General features: G+C 39.1%; 2 protein-coding genes across 3 annotated transcripts; one reads left to right on the top strand and one right to left on the bottom strand.

The window, feature by feature from the left end:
* Window positions 1-194: 194 nt before the first annotated feature.
* LOC135473155 (protein FAM221B-like) lies at window positions 195-6,099 on the bottom strand. Of its 2 annotated transcripts, none has more exons than XM_064752992.1 (8): window positions 6,043-6,099; window positions 5,043-5,156; window positions 4,576-4,708; window positions 3,732-3,872; window positions 3,028-3,138; window positions 2,261-2,464; window positions 1,461-1,580; window positions 195-521 (listed from the first exon to the last, which is right to left on the bottom strand). In XM_064752992.1, exons 2-8 carry the CDS (start codon window positions 5,127-5,129, stop codon window positions 307-309), a joined length of 1,011 nt encoding a protein of 336 aa, XP_064609062.1. In that variant the 5' UTR covers window positions 5,130-5,156; window positions 6,043-6,099; the 3' UTR covers window positions 195-306. The 2 variants fall into 2 exon arrangements, with proteins under 2 accessions (XP_064609062.1, XP_064609061.1); XM_064752991.1 differs by having other exon boundaries at window positions 5,859-6,076.
* On the top strand, window positions 5,692-15,492 carry LOC135473208 (eukaryotic translation initiation factor 3 subunit J-A-like). Its single transcript, XM_064753051.1, has 9 exons — window positions 5,692-5,746; window positions 6,397-6,488; window positions 9,704-9,755; window positions 10,096-10,187; window positions 10,352-10,472; window positions 12,155-12,252; window positions 13,123-13,180; window positions 13,753-13,826; window positions 14,098-15,492. The coding sequence occupies exons 1-9, from the start codon at window positions 5,692-5,694 to the stop codon at window positions 14,230-14,232; spliced, it is 777 nt and encodes a 258-aa protein (XP_064609121.1). The 3' UTR covers window positions 14,233-15,492.
* Window positions 15,493-25,470: the final 9,978 nt, after the last annotated feature.

Genomic DNA, 25,470 nt, shown 5'->3' with positions numbered 1-25,470 from the left:
AATATAAGCCTCAAGCTCTGTGTGGTTTCAATTTGAACCAAAATTGGCTAAGGAGTTTAATGGAATATTTTGTTTATGGAAGGTGAAAAGCCAAGTAGATGAACATTTTGTAAAACACAAGTTAAAAACATAATAATTAATATTCTGATGTACATATAAATACATGTACACCAAAAAAAAAAAACAAACAAAAAAAAACAAACCTAATAAAAATTGTGCCATCTATATATCAACAGTCCATCCACGTGCTTACCCCAAGAATATCTGATAGCATGAACACTATTTACCCTGGCACCCAACACTGTCTCAGTCATAGACAGGTCTGAAGGGAGTCCTGGAGGAGCCACCCTGGGGTTGTCCGTGGAAGCTGACCACAGCATTGTTACCCTGTGGGCGTTGTGATGTGGGTATTGACCCCTCTCCCTGAGTCAGGGCCAGGTATGCAGAGTCATCGCTCTCCTGCCCGGTCAGAGCAATATTTCGCAGATCGGGCATCTCCGCAAATGGCAAATACTTTGCGCCTGTGTAAAAGATTCACATTAGGTAGACTGTGTTTATTTTTGAAAACAATGGAATTACAGAAGCGATTCACCAGTGCATCAGCCTTTCAGCGCTGGTTAAATGAGTCTTTTGCAGGATGAATTTGTCAACCAGTTATTCAGTGAGAGGATACAGAAATATATGGTGTCAGTAATTGTCATCTTAGGCTCAGCTGAGGCCTCGCCTAATACGAGGGTTACTGACACCAAATGCATGTATTTCCCTATCCTCTCACTGAGTAACCATGCAACTAATAGTACTACAAGTATGTTCTACAACTTATCCTCTGTTCTCTCTGCATACATGTCAGTTCTCTCTGCATACATGTCAGTTTTCTGGCTGGGATAAACTTAGCTCTGTGATTTAAAGCAAGAGAGAAAGCTCTTTGGTCTGTAAAATAATTCCCTTGATGTTCAGAAACAAACATCACTAGCTTAAGGCAGAGGGTTTGTATGATTGGCCAGAAAGAGCAGGGTACCCATACAATGATTCATGACAGTGAGAAAAAAAAAAAAAAACGGTGGTAGCAGGTTGTGGCCAAACCTTAACTTGCTTTCAATCACTAGGACATGATTTGCAAGTTCAATCCCAGCCTTGGAGATGTAATAAGGAGATTCCGCTGCTCTCACTATTTGCGGGGCCTTGGTGATAATAAGCGGCCATTGAAGCTTGTGTGATTATTAGGTAAGATGCTATGTATGCGTATGTCTGTACGTCAAGGGTTTATCTCGGCTGCTATGTTTTCCTGACGGTCATTGCACAAGTGTAAAATTTTTGACGAACGGTTCCTTTGTTTGTAAAGCTGAGGAACAGTTTGGCAGGAGGCAAATTTGAAAACACCATGTCTCTTTTATTGGTACTGTCATGGATGCAAATGACATAAGGTTTGCAGACAAGGTTTGCAGTACACATGCACTCACCATATGGAAGACCTTCTTTTATCCGCATGTCCTCTGTGTCAAAGAAAGTCTGGTGATCCTCCCAATGTTTATCACAGGCAGCACAGAGGAAGTTGGAGTCAAACATGGCACAACCACATCCTACAATGACAGAAAGCAATATCTTAATTTCTTGACCTTTCTGCCTATTTTCATACAAGACTTGAGGTCAGGGTGGTTTTGAAAACATGGCACGACCACATCCTTCCATGACAGAAGACAATATCTTAAATCCTTGACTATCTTCAATCTTTTTGTCTATCTTCCATGTCTTCATACAGTGGCTGTTTATGCGCCCTTGTAATTTTACGAGTACTCACATGGTTATGGAACTTTTTGGCTGGGTCAGCCAATTAATACAACAGTGCATTTACAAAGAAAAATTACAATGCCACGCTCTAATAATGTCAAACATTTCTAGTTCTGTTTTTGAGAAATGTGATTTTGGATCGAGGCTATGAATCCATTTCAAAAAAAATATTTAGGAGAACTTGCGATAAACAGACATTCAGAAGATAACAAAATTCCTACCTAAATAACCTTTGCAATGTAAACAAAGCAGAAACCCAAGCTCAATGCCACTTATCTACATTCTATAGTTAATGAGGGGACTCTGTGTCAAATCAATACAAATTTCAGTTGGTTTAAATTATAATGCCACACAAGGAATGTACATTTTTCACTCCTTCTGATGAGAAATTGCTTAAAATTCTTCAGCCAGTGAATTGGTTCAAACGTCTACCCTTGTTTCATTGTCTGATACAAAGTTAAGCTTGATCTACCTCTGGCTTTACATCTGTGCATGCCATTAGGGTTGTGTTCCTCGTGGGTGTGTCTACACCGACACTTGGCTCTCCATGTGCTGGGGTCAAAGTCCCGTCGTCGTTGATGCCAGAACTCCCCAATGTCCTCAACCCGTGAGGGGATCCACGCATAGGCCTTACAGGGACAGCCTGACTGTATACATCGCACCTGTACACTGTGACCTAACAACAAGGGAGACACATATTCCATCTTAATACAGGAGTTTTGAGATTCGGCATTTCAGCACGATGGTGATGCCCCTTTGTGTTGTCGCATTACATTATGCCAGGGAAAATATCAATGCATTTTAACTGAGCCAATACATTCAATAATTAATATTATCCATAATCATTATTGACCTAAAATTTCGCATATTACAACATTATTTGTCACATGCATCAGAGAGAAAGAAACTCGTCAATTTTATTTTTTCTGCTAAATGATAAAACATGGATGTATACTAGTTAAAGGCGTTAATACTTCTACACTTCGTGGTGCTTATGTACATGTATGTAGAAAATATGAAGTATTAAACTTTTGCCCACAAAGCGCATGACAGCTGTATCCATAAAGTATACACAACACAATACACATACCCACTTTCACAACACTGCATGTGCAAGTCACATTTCCCATAACTTTTTTTGTAAAAGACGATTTCTGGGTTATATTGCGACATCTATTAAAAAAGTCTTGGCCTATTATCATACAGGCTGCTCATGAAAAACACAGTTGAATGACTCACCTGTGTACCTGTCATGCTCACCCAGCAGGTGTCCACAGAAACATTTTGACATTTTGCTCACCCTCTGGCAATCAAACTTTTGACCAGGCAATCTCCATCCAATGTATATACCTTTAAACATAGTATATTTGACACTTGCCCTTCAGTCTAATGTATATATGCATTGCATTTCATCTAAAGATTGGTATGCAAAAGTGAGTATAATGATCTTAAAGTGATACTATTGATGTCATACTCTTGTTTTTCCAAAAAAAAATTAATAAAACTTTACTAAAAACTCTTTTGTGGCCCTATAAAGTGAATAAATTGATTAGAATCAAGCAAAAAGTGTCACTTCAGAAACGCTAAACTTCAAGAGAAATAGGAGCTAAGGTTTGGTATTTAAAAATGCACTTTCAGAAAAACATAAATTCCTTAAAGTGATACTTTTGATGTCAACACTTTACTGATAAGAAATTACTAAAACAGATGAAAGTGGCTAAATTAGGTGGATAAATCAATCAGAATCAAAACAAAATGTGTCAGACACTTGAAAAACGCAAACCTTTATGTGAAATACAGTACTTTATTATACTGTCATATACTTTATCAGGACACAAATATTTAGTCAATAAATAAACTAAAAGCTGGACTGGCACCTGGCTTTTATGAATTTCTTTTCTTATTTATTCATACGACATAAGTTAAGTGTTTTGAAAAAGTACCTGTTTTCTGAGCATCAACTGCAGCCTCTGTTTCAGGGTCAAACAGTTTCTTCAGCCTTGGAGCAAAGTCGTCATTCAATGCCCGCGCAAAGGAGACAACATCATAGTTTTTGGCAGGTCGCACAGGACGGGCAGTGTAGCCTATATGGAACATGGAACACATTAAATGTCATTGACATAATTTAAATCTTTATTTGATTGATTGGTGTTTTTCGCCATACTCAAGAACATTTCACTCATATGACAGCAGCCAGCATCATGGTAGGAGGAAACTGGGCAGAGCTCGAGTGAAATTCATGACCATCTGCAAATTGCTGACAGACCTTCCCACATATGGCCGGAGAGGAAGCCAGCACGAGCTGAGTTTGAACTCCCAGCGACCAAACATGTGGGAGGCTCATGGGTATTTATATAATAAGGCAGACTCTTAAATCTGGCTTGAACTATGAAGCTGTTACAAATGAATCTGATTGAACAATTTACATGTACCTTAATTTCTTTAGACTTCACTAAATGTAAATCCGTACAGATATTTAAGGCCTTTCCAGACTCGATACACTGTATATAATTTAAGGCACCTGCTTGCTGGAGACGACAGGCTCTTGACCTGAGTATGCAATTAATACTTACACTAAATCACATATTTGTGGTGGACCATATTATTTGTTTTTTAATTAGCTAAACATGTTACCACCAAGGAGATAAAATCATCTCTAAATTTATCTCTAGTGTCCTGAAACTTAATCACTGAACATAAAGTGACTCAATATATTTTAACTAGAGTACCAAACACCAATTAAAACAAATAAGGTAAACAATTATTTCAGGCCTTGATATGACTCACCATGTGGCACCAGTGTTCCATCCTTCTGTTTGGTCATAGGGAACCCCCTTTGGAGGCTTGCGGGTATCACATTCTGAGCAGCCCTTGGGACCACAGCTTTGGAGGGATTTGAACCAGCCGATCCAATTGTGCTCTACAATCAAGTAACACTAACACAGATGGAATCATATTCTACCCCATTGATTTACACGTGGATGATTCAATAGTTTTGCTTGTCCCTGTGTAATTAACTGATTATGTTGCAATAACTGATGGAGTGAATGTTAGCCTAGCTAAAATTGAAACAGTTTCCAGATTTTATACAATAATCAACAGGTTCGTTGATTTTCCAAGGCACTTCTGGGTTTACAGAATTATTCAGTATACACATTGGTACATATATATTCTGAACAAATGATATATTGAAAGACTGATATATTTACATTATAACAATCGATACTGGATTAATTAATGCTTTTGACCCATACCTGTTTAGGCCTGGCTCCTTTACTACCTGTGTACTTTGCACCTGAACCTTTGCCCCCTGTTGGGGTCTTTCCTGGAGCTTTACTCATCTTTTGCTGGTTGAAGGATTTACATGCCTACAAACGCAAATAAGAATTGAACAGATGTAGGTAAGCACTTTAAAACCAATTTCTTCATACTTCACAGGTAACAGTAAGAGCCTTCAAAGTTTTAGGCCTGCCTTCTAGAAATGACAATTCATGGTAACAAAGTTGTATTATCTGAGCTATAAAAACACAGAAAAGCTATTAAAACATTAGTTAACGTTTACACATCTATATACAGTATTAACTGTTACATAGTTTTGAAATAAGTGAGATAGAGCACAGCATTTGTAGCCTGACACAGGTATATGATTTCTACTGTAGACTTAACAGACAATCGCCATCCCTTATATTATTCCTTTTTATTTATCACATAGATGAGCAATAAAGTTGTGCTAAAACAAAATCGAGAAGTCTAAAGGATTGATCATATCACGTCTTGATCAGCTGTCACTTTCAGTTTCAATACAGCTTCACATGATCAAACTTTTGCCTTTGGATCTACAAGAAAAAGAAGTGAAAGGATTGCCTTTTTTTTCCTCTTTGAATACCGGTAATTTATGTAATTATGAGTCATGAGAGTGATCGACTCTCTGACAATCAGACTGAGGCTGAAAAGTCAAGTATCTGTGCCACCTTCATTTTCAGAGAGTAATGGCGAAACACTGTATCTAGCCAAATACTGAAAATGAAGTTCAGATAAGATAAACTCCGAAATAATCCTTTATCACGTACTTGCCCATATCATGGGGTGGAGAATGAATATTCTACACGTATCTGTACCCATATGTGCTGGGTTCCTATGCAATGTATATTCCCAATGATTAAAGCATAGTCAACTGGCGTATTTGAAGACAGGAAAAGTCAGCTAGGTAAACAGAATGTGGTTGATTATAATTTAATATCGGACAATAAAAACCTCTACGCAACGTTCTTATGATTTTTCGTCTGCTGTGTCGTCTCAGTCTCGCGCCATCTTGCCTGGAGCTGTCAATAGCTTGCGTTGCCACAGAGATCTGTACCCAAAATAAATCAATCTCTACATATTTAGTAAATTAATCCATCGGTGTTCTAAATAGTGAACAATTAAATCCGAAAATATAGTTTTTGTAATTAGGGGGAAAAGTTCTTGAAATAGCGCGAATTCCCGCCCTCACGTGACTTAACAAAAATGGCTGACTGGGGTAAGCATGTTGCTACATATGGTTTGTACAATCGGCTGGTTAAAGGTATGATCGGATTGTTCGTGTTATCATATTCTTGTCATTTACAGATTCGGAAGATTTCCAACCCGACAGTGGCTTTGTCGCCTCTTCTGCTGCAACAGATAAATGGGAAGGAGAGGATGAAGAAGACGGCGTGAAGGTAGGATTACAACAACAACGCAAGTGTGACGAACGCATTAGTCATAGGGTAAAACTACTACTGCGACCTCGTTTATCTTGCCAACATATTATAACCATACTCTCAAGACAGAGCTAAATTTTTTGTGTGGCATTGACATTGAAATCCAAAAGAACTATATCCTTTACTTTGACATTGAATAACATATTGCCTGTGCTATCTTTACGTTTTTATTGTTTTGTCTGTTTTTATGTTTCTGACATTCATCGGCAAACTCATTCATCCCTGCCTATCTGAAAACTGGCTTCACACTTTCGAACACCTCTCCACATTCAGTGAACATGATTTCAATCAAATCCATACTGATAGTCTATCAAGATGGACTCAGCGTGCAACTCTCAAACTAATCGCCGCACATCTGTGCAACTCGATAGAGCCAAGCCCTTGACCTTGGACCCGCTGACCATCCTCAGCCGAAATTAAAAATAGTGTCATATTTAGCAGATCACTGAGCAACAGCGGTTGACCTTTCCATGAAAGATAGAATGGAAAGGATGCTGAAGATAATCCCCCTTTTTTGGACTGCAAGCTTAATTTGACAGTGCGCACAAACTGTGGGTCTCATCCTTCTACCCCATAGCCATCAGTCAATTGCCAGTCCGCGCCTCCGCAGTTAAATGGCTTTCTGTCAGCTGATCAAAACATAATGAGGCTGTGAAAGAGCAACAACTCGGTTTATTAGGTCGCCATGTTGACACGGCAGGTGAGCGTATGTCACTGCTGTGAATTATCTTGGATTTACTGGTCGTAAAGGCTACAGAATGTTGTAAAAATTGGCAGAGGAAACAGAGAATCTCTTGATAACATAATTCGTTGGTTTTTGCCAGGTTAATGCATGTGTTGGTTCAATTTCCACACATTTTTGTTGCTAAGCTCTTCTTAAATACCATTAGTTTAACCTGGAAGGCTCCTCTGCAGTGATTTAGACCTAACCCCACATTACAAGATCACAGCCAAGATCCTTGGCTAGATGGAGCCGATCTCAGTGAGGTCTGCACTCACGGCACCTGCACTAAAAATACAAGTTCTTTTTTATGCCTTTTTGGATTGAATTAAGAAGGTAGAAGTTCTTCTTGCAGACAGCAATCAAAATATAATAGTTTTCTTGAGGATTTCAATACCAAAACTCAGTTGCATGTCAATGTGACCACCATGCGGTGAATTAATTAGTTTCATAGGTCAGGATAGTATTAGAAATTTCACCATAAAGTTACACATAAATGAGCAGAGGAGATGAGTTAAATTGCCATAAGTAGGAAGGAGATGTGAATTTGACATGCGCGCCTTGTTTTTTTGAGAGACGTTGATGGGCTCAGTGTTACAGTGAATGTCAAAATTTTAAAACAGCACACCGAGTCCATCTAGATGGACTACAGCAATGGTGGTACCAGCACTAATAATACAAGTTTTTCTTTATGCCCTTCTGGATTGGATTATGAAGATTGAGGTTGTGCCTATGTTAGACGATAATGGAAAAATAATAGTTTTTGGAGGATTTGATTGCCTCCAGAACTCTGTTACCGTTTGAAACCACTAGTAGATTACGTGACATTTCAAAATGACTGTTAACAGCAAGGCACTCAGTTCCACCAAGAGGCCACCATGGCTCAGTTGGTTAGTGTGCTAATGCAGCGTAATGACTGGTAGGGCTCACACAAGTCCTTGAAAATCTTGAAAGTACTTGAATTTTATTTTGGTAATTTAAGGACTGGAAAGTGCTTGAATTTGGCCATTTTTATGTGGAGGTCCTTGAAAGAACTGGATTTTGCTTTTGTCATATGAAGAAAGTTATTCGGTGGTAAGAATCTGTGAATCAACTGGCAACGGGCATGCACCTAAAGCAGCCGCCAGTGGTATGTATGTGGTCGTGGTTTTGCACCAATGTAGACTTTCTTTTCTCCGCCAGACGGCGCTGAGGTCGCCATATTTTGGTTTAGTGGTAAGAACTTACGCTGTAGTCATTGAGAGTGATTTGGTGTGTAAAAAAGAGCTAGAGATGCCAGGCAACCATCGTTTTGGGGATGAATAGCTGCAGATCCCAGATTTCAAGCGCTGACTTGTACGCGACACCAGCAGTGTCAATCGGGCATACTGCCGTTTGTGTCCCCGAAGTGCAGATGTCTCCAGTATGGGCAAGTCCGCCCTGGACTATTCGTGACTGACAGTGGTGCTGTTTACAAACACCTGTGTTTTGCGGAAATATTTTAAGCTGCGCATTTTATTCTGACGGACAATGGAAAATTTATACGAATCAATGAAGGGTTATCTGATAATCAGTGATGTGTGCATTGACTGAAGGTTATGGCACCAACACAAGGCTGCTCACCAGTCGTAATGATCTAAAAAAGTATTCAAGTTGCGTCTGTTGTCGCAGTTTGTATGCAAGAGCGAAGATTGGAACTTTCATTTGAGGTACTTGAATTTGTATTTTAAGTACTTGAAAGTATGTGAATTTTTTTGGCCGTCATGTGTGCGAACCCTGCCAAGAGCCTCTCACCAGTGCGGTCTCTGTGAGTTCAAGTCCAACTCATGCTGGCTTCCTTTCCAGCCGTACGTGGGAAGGTCTTCCAGCAACCTGCTGATGGTCATGGATATCCCCAAGGCTTTGCCCGGTTTCCTCCTACCATAATCCTCGTACTGCATAAAAACACCAATCAAATAAATAAAATAAATAAATCAGTTAAAAGTTAATTAGCGTCATCGGTTGGGGTGGTAAATTAAGACGACGGGTGTTTGAAGTTTGTGCCATGTTTTTGGATAGGCGTGGCAGGGTTCATCTCCCATCTACCCCCCCCCCCCCTCCCCCCACCAGAAAATGAAAAAATTATTGGACAGCAATGTCTGTAACTATATATTTTTACTGGAACTCTTTGTGTTCTACTGGCCCAGTAAATGGCCTATAAATGCAACTTGTCGTGGCAAGGAAAAAACAAATTAAGTAATCAACAATTTAACCACAGGAGTTCATTTATTTGTCTCTTTTTTTTTTTTTTTTTGCCGTGACCATTTAGATTGTGAGGTTTTGATATGAAGCTATCGTATCATTTTTGAAATCCGTGCTGCTTTTGTGAAGTATGAAGATCTCTAAAATGGTCTGATTCATTACAGCATGAAAAAATTTGGAAAAAATCACTAGCCAAATAGTTAAAACATATTGCTGTGTCTTTTATCTCTAGGATTCATGGGAAGATGAAGACAAGGCAGAGAATGCTGATGCCAGTGGGGACAGTAAGTTTACATTAGGACTTGCAACAGACAGGGTTTTTCTTTGGAATTATAAATAAATAAATAACATTTTCTGCCATAAAAACTGTAGAGAGGAGTATAGTTCATGCAGTTTTAGGGACTAACTGTTAATGAAATTTCGAAACATGAGTACAAGTACAGTTAACCTTAATGACCTTCATGAATTTTCTGCAGCGTTTTATTATCCCCAGTGTGTAGAACTATGAAGATGTGTAAATTGATTATTGGTATGTTAATGTTGAATGATGGAGAAAAGCAAAGTTCACTGCAATTTGGTAGACAAAGGTTTGATTCTCTCCTGGTTTGCTGTCCATAAACTTAGGTTCATCAGATGTCAAAGCCTATCAGAAGAAGAAGAAAAAACCTTTAGCTGAGAGGATTGCTGAAAGAGAGTTAGCGGAGAAGCTTGCAAAGGTAGGAAGTGTGGAATTAACCTGATGTACATCTTCAGTTCCTAATGAGTCTTAAGATTTGAAGTCAGAAACTATTTGATTTCTACTGACAAACTGACAAAAAGCTGAACATGATTGGAACTTGTGATCATGTGCTATGTTCTTTTTATTGTATCCATTTCCTAGGAAGAAGAGGAAGCTAAAAAAGCAAAGAAACCTTTATCAGCAGAAGAAAAGCTCGCAGAAAAATTACGAATACAGAAAATACAAAAAGATGCTGATTTAAAGGTAGCTCGAGAAACATTTGGTAAGATCTCTTTCTTTATCTGAGCAGGACCTAATGTTTTAGAAGCAGGATCATTTAAATTTATCAAGTAAATTCCATATTTCATGGACTTGCTAACCTTTTCCCACCTTGCGGCTGTAAAGATCTATGCTATATCATGTGATGCTTTTGTGTTTATTCGCATGGTTCATCCAGATGTAAAAATGTGACAAAAATTGATTTTGACTCAGCAGCATGGGCTTGATATGCTTGGAGTGAGAAAACATTTGTCTTACAAGTAATTCTTCTTTTGCCAAAGATTCAAAAGCATGATCTTTGTGAAAATTACTGACATTGTTAGCAGGTATTTTGCAGCATCGGACATTTTTAAGCCAAATACTGATGGCAGTCTTACTGTAGCATGAACTGATCATATAGTTTTGTGGATGTGACAGAGTCTTGATCCTGCTTTTATTAACTCTGGCATTGAGGGCATCACTCAACTGATGTGTCCAATGAGATTGAGTTCTTCCTGTTTTCCAAGTAAAATCAAAGATCTACCAAAGGTTGACTATTTGACAGTGTTTTGTGATGAATGACAATTTGTTTTTGTTTGATTTGCTGTTTATTCATCGTTGCAGTGTATATATACTCCTCTCGCCTATTACAACATGTTTTTCTGCACAAGGAGATCTCATGTTTGTCCTTTATCCGGGCACACCGGCTTCCCCCATCCACATAGCCAATAATATGAAAGCGAAAACTTGTTGAGCATGGCTTATGTAGTCTGAAATGGAGCAAGTCAGATCTCTTGGACCCCACCTGTGCGATATGGCTGTGTAGGTCGGACACATTTGGAATGACTCTTGGTCAAGTTCCAAGTCTGTGGCATTTGGGACAATTATCCTAGCTTCTTGTTTTGATTTTGATGTTTCAGCAATGAACATAACTAAGTTGTGAATATTTTCGCGTAATATGAACAATTCTTTTTATGATGTTGAAAGCTTTTAAAGTTTGAAACAAAACAGCAACTCTATTCTTGTATTAGAGCCACACTGGTACGAATACACTAGTATGTATACTGGAATTTCATCAGTTTTTCTTGCATATGAAAAAGCAACTTGTCAGTCTGATTTATGAACCATTTATAAGATTTTGGAAAACTTGGCCAATTTCAAAGCTTCACAAAAAGTATAATTTTTTCAGTCTGCAAGGAATAATGTGCCTTGGAATATGCTTGAATAAACATCTTTCAAAGATAGAGAAATAGGTTGAAGAATTATGTTTGTGATGAGGGAGAGGTGTGTATCATTTTGGTAATTCAATGCTATAGAAGAGCTTGACAAGCCTGTTGGTGCTTTGAAGCAAGATATAATGGCTAGATACATGTTGGTGAGAAAGTTTGTTTTAACCAGAAGTTGCCAGTTCTGCTGTAATTTTAGTCAAGATCACCTTGCTCATAGTGAAAAACAAATAATTAAGACCAACAGGAAAGGAACTAAAGCTGCTGTCGTGCGGCTGGCCTTTTTTTGAACGTTACACTATTCAAGGTCATTTTGATTGGCTTGACAGCTCTACCTTGGTTTATGTTTCAGTCTGTTTACGTGTTGCTGTAAAGCGTTACCTCTGAAACACCATTAGCGCTCTCGAGAATGGGCATGCAGTTTGCTCTATTCCATGAAAGTGCTTGTAAAATCATGTGACACCTGCAAAATTGTTTTCAGGAATATCAGCGTCAGGTCTTGATAGCTTCCAGCCAGAAACTCAAGAAGAGTTTGTGAAGTTTTCTGAGGCACTTACAGAGAAAATTTTGACGTTTCAGGTAAACTTATTTTTCTTTACATATACAGGTCATTAATTTTGTAATAACATTTCTTACCTGAAGGCATTGCACAAAGTATTTCAACCGATTTTGTGTCCTAGTGGTTATTTGATTTATTTGCATGATGTTTCACACCGTACTTAGGAATATTTCACTTATACAACGGCGGCCAGCATTATGGTGGGAGGAAACCGAGCAGAGCCCGGGGAAAACCCACGGCCATCTGCAGGTTTCCTAGTGGTTAGGGCGTCTGCTCCAGAGCCAGAGATCTGGGATTAAACCTAATTCGAGTCACACCATGACCTGTCAGGATACCTGACACAGCAGCAATTTAGCAAAGACACAGTATTTATACACATAGTAAAATGATTTGTCATCTTAATGTGGTTATCATTATCATTAATGTTCTTGTGGAAGTGGGGAAAAGTAGTTTATGGCATTGGCAACATTCTTTGGCAGTCTAGTTTGTTGGAAAACCATTTGTCTTCCACCAGTATTGTGTACATGAATGTTTGTGAGTAACATGCCAGCGGTTGGCTCCTCCACCTATATAGCTGACTGCCATGGAATGAGTTAAAAATTCTTGAGCATAGTGTTAAACAAGTATCAAAAGGAATAAATATTTTGATAATGGTTGAAAAAAGTCATCAAGTTTTAACATAAACACCAAAAAAAAGTGCCTGGATTTCCATGGAGTTCCTGATATAGCAAAAAGGAAAAAAAAAAAACATCTCTGTTTTTGCAGAAGCGATTTGCACAGCATCGTGTTGATCACCAAATTACATTTTAGTTGAGGCAAGTCAAAGATACAGAGAAACAAGTTGTAAGACCGAAGTTTCTAAAACATATTTGCTTTTTGTGATGTTTCAGCCTTCACCTTGCTTTTCGGGATTTCTAGAAAAACTTTTCACAGATTTAGCTTTGTCATGTAAGTATTTTAGTTTACATGTATATACATTTTTCTGCAATTGTCCCGTCTTGTGAAAGTTGCAAACAGACACATATTTGGCCATAGTGACATTCGCTAGAAACGTAAGCTTTATCAAAAATTTTAGGGGCCTCCATGGTTCAATCGGTTAGCGCACTAGCACAGCGTAATGACCCAGGAGTCTCTCACCAATGCGGTCGCTGTGAGTTTAAGTCCAGCTCATGCTGGCTTCCTCTCCGGCCGTACGTGGGAAGTTCTGGCAGCAACGTGCGGATGGTCGTGGGTTTTCCCCGGGCTCTGCCCGGTTTCCTCCCACCATAATGCTGGCTGCCGTCGTATAAGTGAAATATTCTTGAGTACGGCATAAAACACCAATAAAATAAATAAATAAATAAATATCAAAAATTTTATGGTATAAGTTCATTTTGTGAAGCAGACTTTTCATGTTAGCAGATTATTTATTGAAGCCATAAGTCATGTGTTTATGGATTGATCTCCTGTACAACTTTATCTTTTCGTGGATTTTACAGATTTGTTTTGTTTTTCCTGTGATGTGTATTTTATATTTCCAGTGGAAACAGAAGATGTAAAGAAGTTTGGAGGACTCTTAAATAATATTTATCACGAAAAAAATAGGTTATCAAAGGTGAGTATTACAGTGGAGGTGAATTTAAATACGTACTGTATTTTACCTAAAAATCTCTCCCCTCCTTTAAAAAGACATATTATTAGAGGGAAATAAGTGTCAAAAAATATTGTGCTAATTGTGCAGATATTACATCTTCAATCCAGTTTAATACTAAGACTTAAAACAGGATGTATCAATCTGTGGCTTTACTGTATGTGTTTCTTCTTTCCTTCACGTCATCTGTCATTCTTTGATGAGTTATAAATTGGGTACTTCATTGTTATTACAGCAGGAACAAGACGCCAAAAAGAAAAAGAAGAAATCGAAAGCGACAATCCGAGTTGGAAAGTCTGATGATCTGGATGACTTGGTGGCAGCTGCGGCGTCACCTGGCAACTACGGCTATGATGACGACTATATATAGCCTCGCAAGCTATCAATAAATTAAACAGTCAAGTGTCAAAATGAATATGCATGCAGTTAACAAAAAAGTCCATCCTTGTGCTAAAGTTAAATACCAACAGAATATAATCTGAAGATTTTGTATGTCTCCTGTTCGAAGTTTCTCTGGACACAAGATGACATCAGTCGTGTGTGTCTGTATCAAGCCAGGTTCTCATACACCCTGAAGATGACCACCAGTAACCAGTGGATCGAGTGTTCTCATGACGTTGATTCGTGTAACAGATTTCACCTGCTGATACACCATTTGCCAGTGGATATGTTTCTCATGCAGTTGGGTTCCTGTCGGCTCTGTGAGAATAAGGCTCTAATAAATAATAGTTGCTGGAGTCTCTGAGGATGTGTATTAGTGGTGGTTTCTTTTTCAAAGTCAAACAGCCATAATTACCAAAGTTCTGTTTCAGTTCGCCATATTTGTGTGGTGAGACAAATATTTACTGGTTAGACTGGTTATGGCTGTGTTATTGTTTTGGCAGTTATTTTTGTTATGCCCTTAAACATAAACAAATATCGAATTCTGGTGAAAAAGCATTTTCTCATAATAGTTGTCTTCCTTCATTTTTACAGCATCCAGAATTTTGTCTTTTATGTGTAACAACTGAAACAGTGACCATCAAATATACTTCAGTAAGGGGAGGCATTAAAAACCCTCTTTTCTGACATATGTAAGGTTAAGTTAGTCAGATATATCCTTGCTCTTTGTGATTGTCATTTATTAGGCTGAAAGCTAACAAACAAACTGGGTTACAAAATACACAAAAGAGAGTAAGGTGTATAAACATGGCACTTGAGAATTCATTTTGTACGGATTTTCTAAAAAGATAATTTCTGTTAATTGGCTTTGTTATTTGTTTGAGGACATCATTGCATGAGGTCACTTCCTAACTGTGGGATAACATACAAGATTATCCAGCCCTCATTGAGAAGTAAAAGCACTTGAGCTCTTGGTAGTAGACAGGTGGGAGTCCAGCCTTGATAAGAAATTGCAAGCATGTGAGCTCTTGGCAGCATGCAGGTATCAATCAAGCCATTGTGCAGTAGGACACGTACTTGAGCTCTTGATAGAACGCAGTCAAATTCAGCTGACATTCAGAAGTAAAGGCACATAAGCTTTTGGCACCATGCAGGCATGAGCCTAACCGTAAATCAAAAGTGCAAGTGAGTGAGCTCTAAGCACCAATACAGGTATATGATCACAGGCGTCATTGAACAGTAAAAGCTTGTGGACGTACAACGTACATGTTACGATGAAAATGAAATCTGTAGGGACGTTGTTTGTTTACTGGCAAAATGAAGAAATTTTCTGCTCAATTTGTAACAATATAGGCCTTATCAAAAGCTTTATTCTTCTAAAGATACTACAATGTTGTGTGAAACCCCATTATAAATTCCAAACCTGCCTCTTGACCTTGTCCTTCTGTATAAATGTAATGAAATACATGAACCCCAGCCTTTATCTAGAAATGCGGCTTCACTGCGAAATTTCTCTGCGCATTGCCCATGTAGTTAAACATGCAGTTATGAAATCAAGCGGTATTCTTATACCTATCAGTTGGTCAGAATTTCACCTTTAAAATAGTTGTATAGAAGACATTTAGTTCAGTATCATCCGAATTTCTTCACTCCAAACTTCTAGCAAGAAACTGTCCATGCTTCAGACTTTGAAGTAAGTGCAGATTTTTAGTAGTGCGAAGCACTGAATGTTGTGTGGATGCGCCAGCATGCCACATTTCGCTGTTTTTTAGGTCTAATTTCCGAGTTTCATTGCAACATATCTAAAGTTAGTGTGCGTCATTCTAAGAAATAGGTTGGTAGTTGCCTTTCATTTCTGTGAGATTACCTGTAATGAGCTGAATAGCACATAACGTACTTACTGTTAGGGTGTAACTCTCAAAGCTTATACTCATTTACCTCTCGAATTAATTAAATATTTCCAAGTGCTCTTTATAAATATGATGAGTGCAGTTAACGTGTAAATATTTTTATATATACAGTTATTTGCTCACAACTTGAAAACTTACCCGAGTTTAAGAATGGTATGGCAGTGTTGGGTTAAGGATATCTGATAACCGCATGAAAAGGTTAGACTCGTGGTTAATACGTTTTCTTTCATTCTGTAAGTTTTGGGCAAAAAGCTCTGTTACCACGTTACAGAAAAACAAAATGTACTTATGAGCGAATATCAATGTCTTTAAGATATCTGAATATGTTTTGGCTACTGCTTCCTTATGGTGTTTTCCACATTCTCCAAACATAGAACAACCCAGACATTGTAGTCGTTGTTTCTGTATAAGCGATTCTGCACATATAATTTGCAGGTTTTCTGCATATATCAAGAAACAACTCTTTCAACATGCAGGTTTTCTACATATAGTGAGAAATAACTGTTTCAAGATGAGGTTTTAACAAACCCGACTGTCGAGTATGTTACTATACCTTTGTTGTTTCTATGCATGGCTGACTTGGCAAAACGTTTATTTGGAGAAAATAATTCATATATACTGTATTGTAATTATTGCAAATTTTAATTGCTGTATAGACGAATTGAGGATGATCCCGGAAGTATGATATTTTGAATATAGCCTGTACGAATTTAATCTGTGCCTTTGTTAATTTATTTGGTATGTATGTGGACAGGACATGAATCAGTGGCACGGTACATGATTCCTAACCCTTCAGTCCCGGCTTTGAACAAGGTATTTCAAGATTTTTTTCCGCTCCCATTGTTCGTAATTTTGTCTGTGTGACAAATGGGAGGTGACGGCACTCGTAGGCTCGCCGAACTAGACTAGTCTTGTGTATTAATAGGACAAGCGCTATTTCATAAACCGCAGAAATTGTATGCAATAATGGTTGTCATGTTTTCGTTGGACTGAAGTTGAATTCCACTTTGTAAAGGACCTGGTACATTAAGGCGGAAAATCGGACCCAGAGAGTGCTAAAGAAAGTGTATATTTCAATATCTCGACACGGTTCTGCATTTAAATTTCAAAATCAGTGGTATAAAAGTTATGTGGACAGGTTTTACGCCGTACTCAAGAATATTTCACTTATTCAACGGTGGACAGCATTATGGTGGGAGGAAACGGAGCAGAGCCTGGGGGAAACCCACGACCATCCGCAGGTGGCTGACAGGCCATCCCACTTACAGCCGGAGAGGAACTCGCAGCAATCGCATTGGTGAGAGGCTCTTGGGTCATTACGCCGCGCAAGCATTCGAGCCAACTGAGCCACGGAGGTCCCTCACAATGACATTAATTTACAGTACGAAGATCAACGTTAACCGGGAGATTATCTTTACTAAAACTTTCATTTGTGTAACGTGCTGTCCAAGTTTCTTTGTGATTAACGTTGGTCTTCATATGTCAAAAATAAACCTTACGATGTGATCAGTTTTGCCGTGTTTTGGCAAGTTTACAAGACTTCTGGCAGGCATCCTTTATAGTGCACTGAACTAACGAAGTTACTATGGAGAACAGGTTTCACTTCAAATAGAAGAGTTCAAATCTTTATGGTTCTTTTTTTTCTTTGGCAATATGCTTTTTGTGTGAGTAAAGATATAGGCTGTCTGGCATAAAATAAGTGTTATGAATTAGAATGGATAATTGCTAAGCTGTGTTATTTAAGCTAACTTAAATAATAGCGAAGTCATACGTGAATCCTGGTTGAGAGCACCTGTGGTCCTTAAGGTATCATTAACATGTTAATATGCATAGCGGAAATGTAAAGGCGAACATTGTCGTATACGTGTTTAATTGATTAGCGCATAACTGTGTGCTCAATTGTTTTCAGAAAGTTACATTTATGGTGCAGTGATTTACCCCACTCTACAATGCAAAAAAAAAAGATATTTCAGTGCGACTGGAGCAGTCTACCATTTATCGATTTTATGACCTTCAGTATGTATTGCTTCAGTGTGTGTTTGGAGCTTTATAAGGGGCATGGTTACCATATAACAGGAAAAGAGGAGTACAACAGAACTGACAAAAGAAGTAGCCTTATGAGTGTGTCAGCAGCTGTCACTCACAACAAGTTTCGCTTGTTCAGGTGAACAGTTTCTTGCATTGGGGCAGATCCACCGCCTTACCATACCAGTTCCTTTGCTTTACATCACAGTCACCACTATCAAATATTGTACAGAAATGAACAACGTCGAGTTTACTGGGGTCACGGTGATGAAGCAGGAAGTGCCAGAAAACACAAAAAGCTCTGTCTCAAAATTTCTATCTAATAACATTTCATACGAGTTGTATTAATGTAAAGTAACCACAGCGTGATTGCAACCAACACCAAAACAATTTAATGGATGAATGGTGATGAAGTAGGACGCCAGTGGTGATGCTAAGCCTGAACAGGCCCGCGTGGGTGGAACGGACTCCAAAGGTCAAGCTTGTCTAATGGTGGCAGTGATGAAAAGCGAAAGTACGGAGTAGCACATGCGCCGTAAGGATGTCTGCAGGCCAAGACTTTCCTCATCACATGTCGCAAAGAGGTCACTGATACGGAAGATGCGGCTATCCCAAGAAGCTAAAGATGAGGTCAATGAATGAAGCAAGGCAGTAGACAGAGACCCATTAAATAAAATTCACATTTTGCAGAGTTACCAAGTTCTACAATTACCGATTATGACCAATTTGATTACACTTTATGGACCGGGTCGGGCATAGCCGAGTGGTTGGTACGTGGTTGTCTTCAGTGTCTAGACGAGACGTGGGTTCAAATCTCGGACAGGGAATTTTTAGGTTTCCGTTGTTTACGTGTAATCTTGCATAACATTTGCTGGGGCAAATGTCACTCCTGGTATAGGCCGCCAGTAACTATATTGCCGTTACCTATCAAAGGTCAGTGGTTTGCACTGGCCACAACATTTCTTCCACTCACCAAAACAGATCGTTGTCGTTTAAGTGAAAAATTATTTGCCCGTGGCGTTAAACAACAACGAAATACTTGTACCTGAAGCCTGAAGCCTGAACGACATATACAGGTTCAAAAATATCCGTCTTTTTTATTCGCTTATACCCATAAACAGTCATAATAGATTATATAGTGTAATTTAAGTCGTGCTATTTGTTACGTATAGTCTTCATGTATAAGTCGTCATGTTATCATCATGGTAGGCTTGGGTTCCAAAGAGGCCTATATTCATTGACCATTGTTGAGGGACAGCATCGGCTCCTGCAACTGGACCGTGTTTAGTCAAATCTCAGGGATACTGGAATGGTTTACCTGCAGGTATCTTCTTCAGTGGAGAATCTCGCTGAACCCTGAAAAAAGAAGACAAATTACGTTCTCAAATCTGTCGAGAACAATTGTCCAAAGACTGGGTCTCGCTTAATGGTTCTGAACTTCTGTTGTTTTCCACATGACAGAACTGATGGCAGAACTGAAGCTGCATGTAAATGCTTCATACTTATGTATGTGCTCAGGGTGTAACACTCAAACCCGCAGAAGTCCGAATCAGTGAACTGCGGTGAACATGAATGTTTTTTCAGAAATTAATCACGGCAAAAGTGAAAGTGCTTGTGTATATACCACATATGTAAGTTTTTGAGAAATCACACAAAATACACACATACACAGGCGGACACATGCAAGTAAGGATCGCAAGAAGTGTGGGGTAGGGGGTATGTGGTTTTGCTAGTGGAGAGACAAAAAAGTCACTCTTGGGCATCAAAATGTCGCAATGTGCGACCCCCTTTATACAGGCAGTGCATTTAAGCCATTCCATACCATTGTAAGGATCTTCGGACAAGGCCACCATGTGGATCAAAGTTTTCTATTATTCAGCATTTTTTTTCCGTCAAACTTACATATGGACTTCCATGGATCCCCCTTCGGGCGGATCGGGCGTGAGTTGATAGGCCGCCTCTTTTGTTCTGAAATGACAAAACAAAGTTTATATTACATGTATATCTATTTATTTACACATATTCATTTGATTGTTGTTCAGTTTACAGTACTCAAGAATATGTTATAATTTCATAAATTTTTGCAGTCTCATACAACACAAGTGGAAATGAACTGAATATAGGCCTACCTGAGACAGGCATGACTGTATCTGACCCTCTCCGGATGTATCACTGCTTCCAGAAGGGAAGTGTCTGACCGGGGCGGATCTTTCTGACTGTCATCATTAAACGCCAGCTGGGGACATGAGCATATACATGTATCACCATAATAAATGATGACTTCCAAATTGGTATGCAGATGTTGGCCTGTTTGTCATGAACCCATACACATCTAAACATTACTTCACAAGTTTTGGGGGTTTGTTTTGTTGGTTTTTAGTCACAAAATCTGGTCACCTTTCCAGTATGGTTTTCATGCGTGAACATCCTATAAAAGCCTATTTTGCATCCTATGCAAAGAAACTTTTTGAAGCTTGGTTTTTGGTGACATAAAAGCCCACATCAGTATCATGTGGACATTTTTACCAAAATTATCTATATCCAGTATTTCTTGTAGCCTAGATACAGTGTAAACTGCTAATTAGGTTAACATCACAAGGAAGATATTCCTACGTAAATATATACTCACCCAGATAATAAAGCCGATGACCGCAGCAAATGACACCACGCCAGCCAGGATTCCGATGATCAGTACCATGCCGTGCTTTATCGGCTTGCCTTCTTCTTTAACACGTTTGTCATTATCATTAGATGACTGATGATAGAATAAATACAATGTAGAAAAGCAAAAGCTTTGTATTTGAAAAAATGTATGCATTTTCTAAATTCAGACATGCAGGGATTGTGCAGTCTTGAAGTCATATATAGAACGGGTGTCCATAAAACGACCCTTGATGTGATGTGTTTATTTGATTTTTATTTAATTAGTCTTTCCCTTACGTGTATCCGACGGCGGCCAGCATTATGGTGGGAGGAAACCAGACAGAGCCCACAGAAAATTCACGACCACCAGCAGGCTGCTTGGGGACCTTCCCACGCACGACCTAAGAGGTAGCCAACATGAGCTGGGCTTGAACTCACAGCGATCCCATTATTGGTGAGAGGCTCATGGGTCATTGCGCTCCACTTGTACGCTAACCTTTTAACCACAGATCCCTACCCCCTCACACCCCCTCCCCCCTTGAAGTGATAGACGTACACGATAAAACAATATAACGCAATAAGTAGTAAAGTTTGAGTTACATAAGAATATACTCACTTGTGCGGCAATTGCTGAACCTAAATAAAAGAAAAACAAACTGTAAACAACTCGACCCTTGTATGAATATATAGGACTGGACATATTTGATTGGGAATTATCTATTTATTTGGTAATTTACGCCAGCCTCAAGAATATTTCTCACCTGTACGAGGGCGGCTAGCATTAATGGGATAGGAAACCGGGCAGAGCCTCGTGAAAACCCACGACCATCCGCAGATTACTGGCCGGCCGAAAGGGAATTAATGGTTTTAACCTCCATAGATGAGCCTATCTATCCACGAAATAAGAAACAAATCATATTTTGTTCCTCAGAAAAATTATCATATATAGAGAAATAAACAACTTTATATCTTTATATAACTTTGTAACTTTGGACTTAATATCCAATTCTACAACACATAGAGCTGACTTCATTCGCACAGCGGCTTTCACGACGTGTTTCGTAATAAACTGTCATTTAAAACTTGAAATGTTCATCCCTTGGCACGAACATGAGAAAGGCATGTTTTGATATGATCTGAGATCTGTTTCATTCTTCTCATGCAGCTGAGCTTTCAGAATATGGAAGTAAATGTTGGAACATTTACTGATCTCAGGCCTAAATGTTATGGCGACAAAGAATACACCAGTGAGTGAGGCACTTACCATTAGAGACTTGTTTTGAGTTTTCTTCAGTGTTTGATGGTGTAGAGGGCGCCCATGTAGATTTTTGTTTCGTTTTTGATACTGTTTTCGTTGTTTGTTGTGTTTTGGAAGGACTTTTCGATGGGGATTGATTAGTACTTTCCGGAGGACTATTGTTTGTCGGCTTGGGTGTTGCCTTTTTCGGCATGTCTACGTCGTGTTTTGGTGGTGCTTTGGATTTTTGTTCTTTCTTTCCAGATTTCTTTGTGTCTTTAATTGTGGCTTCAACATTAGCCTTTTGAGTCGTTTTGAGCAAAGCATTGGTTGTCATTTGGGCTTTTGTTGATGGTTTTTGTGTTGCTTTTGGTTCCTGTGGCTGAGATTTCATGGGTGGTTTTTGTGTTGCTATTGGTCCCTGCGGTAGGGATTTTGTCGGTGGTTTCTGTGTTGCTTTTGATTCCTGTGGATGGGATTTCGTCGTTGGTTTCTGTGTTACTATTGGTTTCTGTGGTTGATATTTCACCAGTGGCTTTTGTGTTGCTGTTGGTTCCTGCTGTGGAGATTGTGTCGGTGGTTTCTGTGTTGCTTTTGATTCCTGTGGATGAGATTTCGTCGGTGGTTTCTGTGTTGCTATTGGTTTCTGTGGTTGAGGTTTCGATGGTGGTTTCTTTGTTGCTATTGGTTTCTGTGGTTGAGATTTCACCAGTGGTTTTTGTGTTGTTGTTGGTTCCTGCTGTGGGGATTGTGTCGGTGGTTTCTGTGTTGCTATTGGTTCCTGTGGTTGAGATTTCACCGATGGTTTTTGTGTTGTTGTTGGTTCCTGCTGTGGAGATTGTGTCGGTGGTTTCTGTGTTGCTTTTGGTTCCGGTGGTTTTTGTGTTGCTGTTGGTCCCTGCGGTGGAGATTTCATCGGTGATTCTTGTGTTGCTTTTGGTCCTAGCGGTGAAGATTTCATCGGTGGCTTTTGTGTCACCATGGATATAACGCTTGCTACAGGATTTTGCGTTTTCTTTCCGATGTCCTTCACCGTAAATGTCATAGCAGACGTTGTAGGAATCTTTATTTCGTGTGTCGGTCTGGCACTGGGTACAATCTTCGTCGGGAGTAATACCTCTGCTTTCTGTATCATTTTAGTCTTTGTCTTGGCTTCAGGTGCCACTGCCGATTTTTGTGAGGCTTTAGATACAGATTTGGCGGAAGGCTTCTTCCTTGATCGTGACTTAAATCCAACTTTCTTTGGTTTCTTTGCCAGTTTCTTCGTGTCTGGTTCTCCCGGGGCTTGGGTTACTATCTGAATTTCGGGTATTTCTGTGGGCGTTGGCAAAATCCACGGTACTGGTAGGTGTGCGGTTGTCAGTCCGTTAACTGCTGAAGCATGAAGTCTGTCCTTTAAACGTCCATGTCCGCGGCCCTCTATAGAATAGACAACAAATACGATAATGGAATAAAACCAATTTTTCAATTATCTCGAATAGCATAAATGTAAATTTAATAATTATCCAAGACTTGAGAAACAAATTTCAGCAAATGTCTTTATAATGGTAGCCTAATAACCAGATGAGCCTTCTTGTCGAAATTTCCATATATCTGCTCGAGGGACGTCAGTATAGCTACGTGTACGAACGAGGCCTGTAAACAAATCGATATATATATAGACCTAGGCTACAATATAAGCGATAAACACGGCAAGATTCAATGCAGTAGCTTAAGCTAAAAACTGAAACCAGTTTCACATTCTGACTATTATGGTGTTTGTTCGCATAACTATACCACGACAGCGTATCTCCAGTGTATCATTCGTAAAACGCTTTCATAAAACTTCGTCATATATTTACATTTTTGGTGATTTGCGGCATTTTAACGTGAACGTTCTGATTCTCAAAAAGAAAAAAGAAATAGGGGAATACGAATTTGCCAAGTTTTGTAAATATGTGCAAGATTCAAGTTCAAGCAGATTTATAGAATGCCTTTAGGCCTACTTTTCGAATCTTACCACACGACTCAAAAGTGAAGTCGAAACAGAGGAGAGTCAGTCTTGCGGGCAGCACACGGATATTCCGGTCCTTCATTACCTGTAGAAACTTCACCCACACACAGTTACAGTTGAAACCAACTGTCTCCAGCTCTCTGTAGAGAATAACGTTTTTGTTTTTCAGCTTTCAGTTTTCGTAAATTTCGAAATCAAAAAATATCCCTTATACTTTTGCTTTAATTTAGACATTAGCTTATGCTGAGGGCACGATGGCGGGGGAAGGCGAAAAATTCAAGTCAAAAGTTCTTTATTCCTTCATTTTTTTAATCATTAAAGATGGTGAGAAAAGTTATGAAGGAATCAGACAATATCTACTCGAATATTTTGAATTTTAACGATTACAGCAATGCCTTTGAAATTTCAACATAATCCCAACTAAAAACGATATTGTAATTAAGTAGTGCAAAAACCTTGCTGATTTTAACAAGTCTTTTCGTGCTATTTAAGCAAGTAAAAACACAGATTAGGCGACGCTGTTATAGTCATATTATTACATCATGTTTTACTGTGTTTATAGTGTTTGTGTAAGAGAAGTGAGAAAAGGTTTTATGCCAGGCCTATATATAGCCTACTACATTACCTTGTGTGTATATGCACATTTATACTTACACTTCCTTTAGTCCGGGGTTATGCTCCAAGCAGCGGAATATCAAGGGCAGGTTATGGTATCGTACATTGATACAGACCAGTGTTTCAGAAGAGGCTTTGTAGGAACAGTGCTCCGGACAGGGGGACCCCGAACACACAAACAGGCTGAACACGGTGAAAATTTTATACCAAGTAGGCTTATTCCATTTCCCTTGAGAAGAGGGACTTATTGCGGGAATGACCCCACTTTTCATTGTTTCTCACCCCCATGTGGTGGTTGTAAGCTGTGTTTCTGTTTGTTGGCAGGAGAGTTTTCGTCGCGACGTTACGCCGTTGCCCTAGGAAACAGTGATCCACGTCACAGACGTCATCGGCAGTCTAGAGATTGTGACGTGTTGAATGTGACCTGTGAAGTCAGAGCAAGCGATTTTATGAATTTGTACGCCTATAAAGCTTCAAAGCAAAGAAAATGAAACTGTAAATGGATGGATCAACCGCATCCGATGACCACCCCTGCTCGTGACAAAGTCAATTTTCATTCCATTCTCGATGAAAGCTATTATACACGTGGTGAAATAAATACATCATAGCGGTACAGGCACTGATGTTTACACGTAGGTGTCTGTGTCTACCGAAAACAAAACAAAAAAAAAACAAAAAAATTAACAGAATGTAAAAGTTCAGAGCCTGTGTGGCTAAATTGATCCTTTTTTTTAATGAGCGATTCGATGCTCCCAACAACAGAAAAACATGCAAATTTCAATGTTTGCAGAAGGTTCTACGTGT

This window comes from Liolophura sinensis, chromosome 8 (assembly GCF_032854445.1).
Source record: "Liolophura sinensis isolate JHLJ2023 chromosome 8, CUHK_Ljap_v2, whole genome shotgun sequence".
In the NCBI taxonomy this organism is placed as follows: Eukaryota; Metazoa; Mollusca; class Polyplacophora; order Chitonida; family Chitonidae; genus Liolophura; species Liolophura sinensis.
This window is presented reverse-complemented; position numbering and strand designations above follow the sequence as displayed.